Source organism: Kryptolebias marmoratus, linkage group LG3 (assembly GCF_001649575.2).
Source record: "Kryptolebias marmoratus isolate JLee-2015 linkage group LG3, ASM164957v2, whole genome shotgun sequence".
Taxonomy (NCBI): Eukaryota; Metazoa; Chordata; class Actinopteri; order Cyprinodontiformes; family Rivulidae; genus Kryptolebias; species Kryptolebias marmoratus.
This window is the reverse complement of record NC_051432.1, coordinates 28,294,416-28,296,113: the sequence shown is the minus strand read 5'-3', so window position 1 is coordinate 28,296,113 and position 1,698 is coordinate 28,294,416. Positions and strand designations below refer to the sequence as shown.

Here is a 1,698-nt window from a genome sequence, read left to right as displayed (position 1 = left end):
GCCGGCGCCTCGCTGGGAGCGGGATCCTCCGTCTGAGCTGAGGTGGTCTCCGAGCCCGTGTTGCTGTCGCTGGTGCCCTCCTCCATGGCGCCCTCCAGGACGCTCTCCTTGTCCTCGGACGCGGCCTCGTCGCTGCAGGGCGGAGCCTCCAGCTCCTCCGCCGCCTTCGGCTTCCCTGGATTCAGACAAACCACTGATTGTTGGACAGAATAATCTGCACATTTCTTCTTCTCTTGTTTTCTCTGCTTCATTTAAAGGTCTGATAGGATTATTGTTGTTGTCCTGAACAGTAAAGAATAGTAGAGAAGAGAAGAAGAAGACGAAGACGTCTCACCTGGCATGTCCGCCCTGCTCGCCTCGGCGTCCTCGCCCTCCTTGCTGCCGCTCTCGCTCGGGGGGTTCTGCTGGGACTTCTTGCCGTGCGTCGCGCAGACGTGCTTCTCCTCCTCGGCCAGGACGCACGCCGGCGCCTCCTTGGCTCCTCGCTCCCCCGAGTCCTTCTCCCGCTCGGCCAGCCGTTTACGCGCCGCTTCTTCGGCTGCGACGATCTCAGCCGAGATCTTCTCCATGTCCACCTCCACCTTCATGCAGCACAGCTGAGGACACGCACAGAGCAGAAACTTTAGCTGAAGGGTCCAAGCTGAAATCAGTAAAAGCTCCAAGTTAGGACGAGCTAAAATCAGCTGAACATGAGCTGAAAGCTAAAAGCTTCAAAAACGTTTCAAGAATTTGAATTTATTCAGAGACCGATGAGAGAATAAAGTTAAATATTTTAAAAAGGATAAAAGGTTTAAAACTCCAAACTTCTGAATGTTTTTAAAGATGGAGGGTTAAATCAGCCGAACGTCAGCCGACGGAAGAAGCAGCTTTAAACTCAGCAGGAATCAGAGAGTTCGGCTCACGTTCGGCTGCTGTTTGTCAACGTGAAGGCTAAATGGCGCCCCCTGCTGTAAGCTCCGAGGATAACACGAGCCGACACACATGTGGCCGGCGTTAGCTGCGAGGAGCTCGCGTGCCACAGAGCAATGAGCCGAAGTGATGGAAAAGATGGCGAACCCGTTTCAGCTCGTTGTTGAACGATTCTGTGGCTTCGATGAATTTTCTCTTCTTGTCCTGGTGCCGGTCCTCGATCTGCAGCAGCTCCGCCTCCAACTTTCTCTGCGACACACACACACAGGCGCCGGTCATTACAGCGCCGGGCCGGGCCAGCTGGGGGTGATGTGACCTTTGACCTCACCTGATGCACCATCAGGGACTGGACCTGCCGCTTCAGGACCTGCATGCGGGCCGTGGTGACGACGGAGCGCACGTCCGGGACGACGCTCTCGCTGAGGATCTCGCTGATCAGACGGTGGTTCCGCTGGAAACGGGCCACCGCCGAGTGCTTCACCGAGAACCCGTCGTCGTAATCTGAGGACGGGAAACAGATCTGAGAGGGAACCACACACACCTTACAGAAACACTCAACAAAACTCTTCGGATGATTAAATCTGAATGTTTGAAGTCACAAAAAGTGTTTAACTAAAGGTCCAGCATTTCTGCAAGGAACTGCATGTCACCCACTGCATGTCACCCTGACCCACTGCATGTCACCGGCTGCATGTCACCCACTGCATGTCACCCTGACTCACTGCATGTCACCCTGACTCACTGCATGTCACCCTGACCCACTGCATATTACCCACTGCATGTCACCCT

The 1,698-nt window shown here is 54.8% G+C and overlaps 1 protein-coding gene across 1 annotated transcript in view; it reads right to left on the bottom strand.

Moving 5' to 3' along the window:
* LOC108228302 (SWI/SNF-related matrix-associated actin-dependent regulator of chromatin subfamily E member 1) overlaps positions 1-1,698 on the bottom strand; it is a 13,921-nt gene that overhangs the window by 3,447 nt on the left and 8,776 nt on the right. Inside the window, exons 8-11 of the mRNA XM_037974646.1 lie at positions 1,238-1,410; positions 1,057-1,158; positions 335-596; positions 3-175 (exon numbers count right to left, since the gene is read on the bottom strand). Of these exons, the coding sequence (XP_037830574.1) occupies positions 3-175; positions 335-596; positions 1,057-1,158; positions 1,238-1,410 (710 nt within the window). The remainder of the gene's footprint in view (positions 1-2; positions 176-334; positions 597-1,056; positions 1,159-1,237; positions 1,411-1,698) is intronic.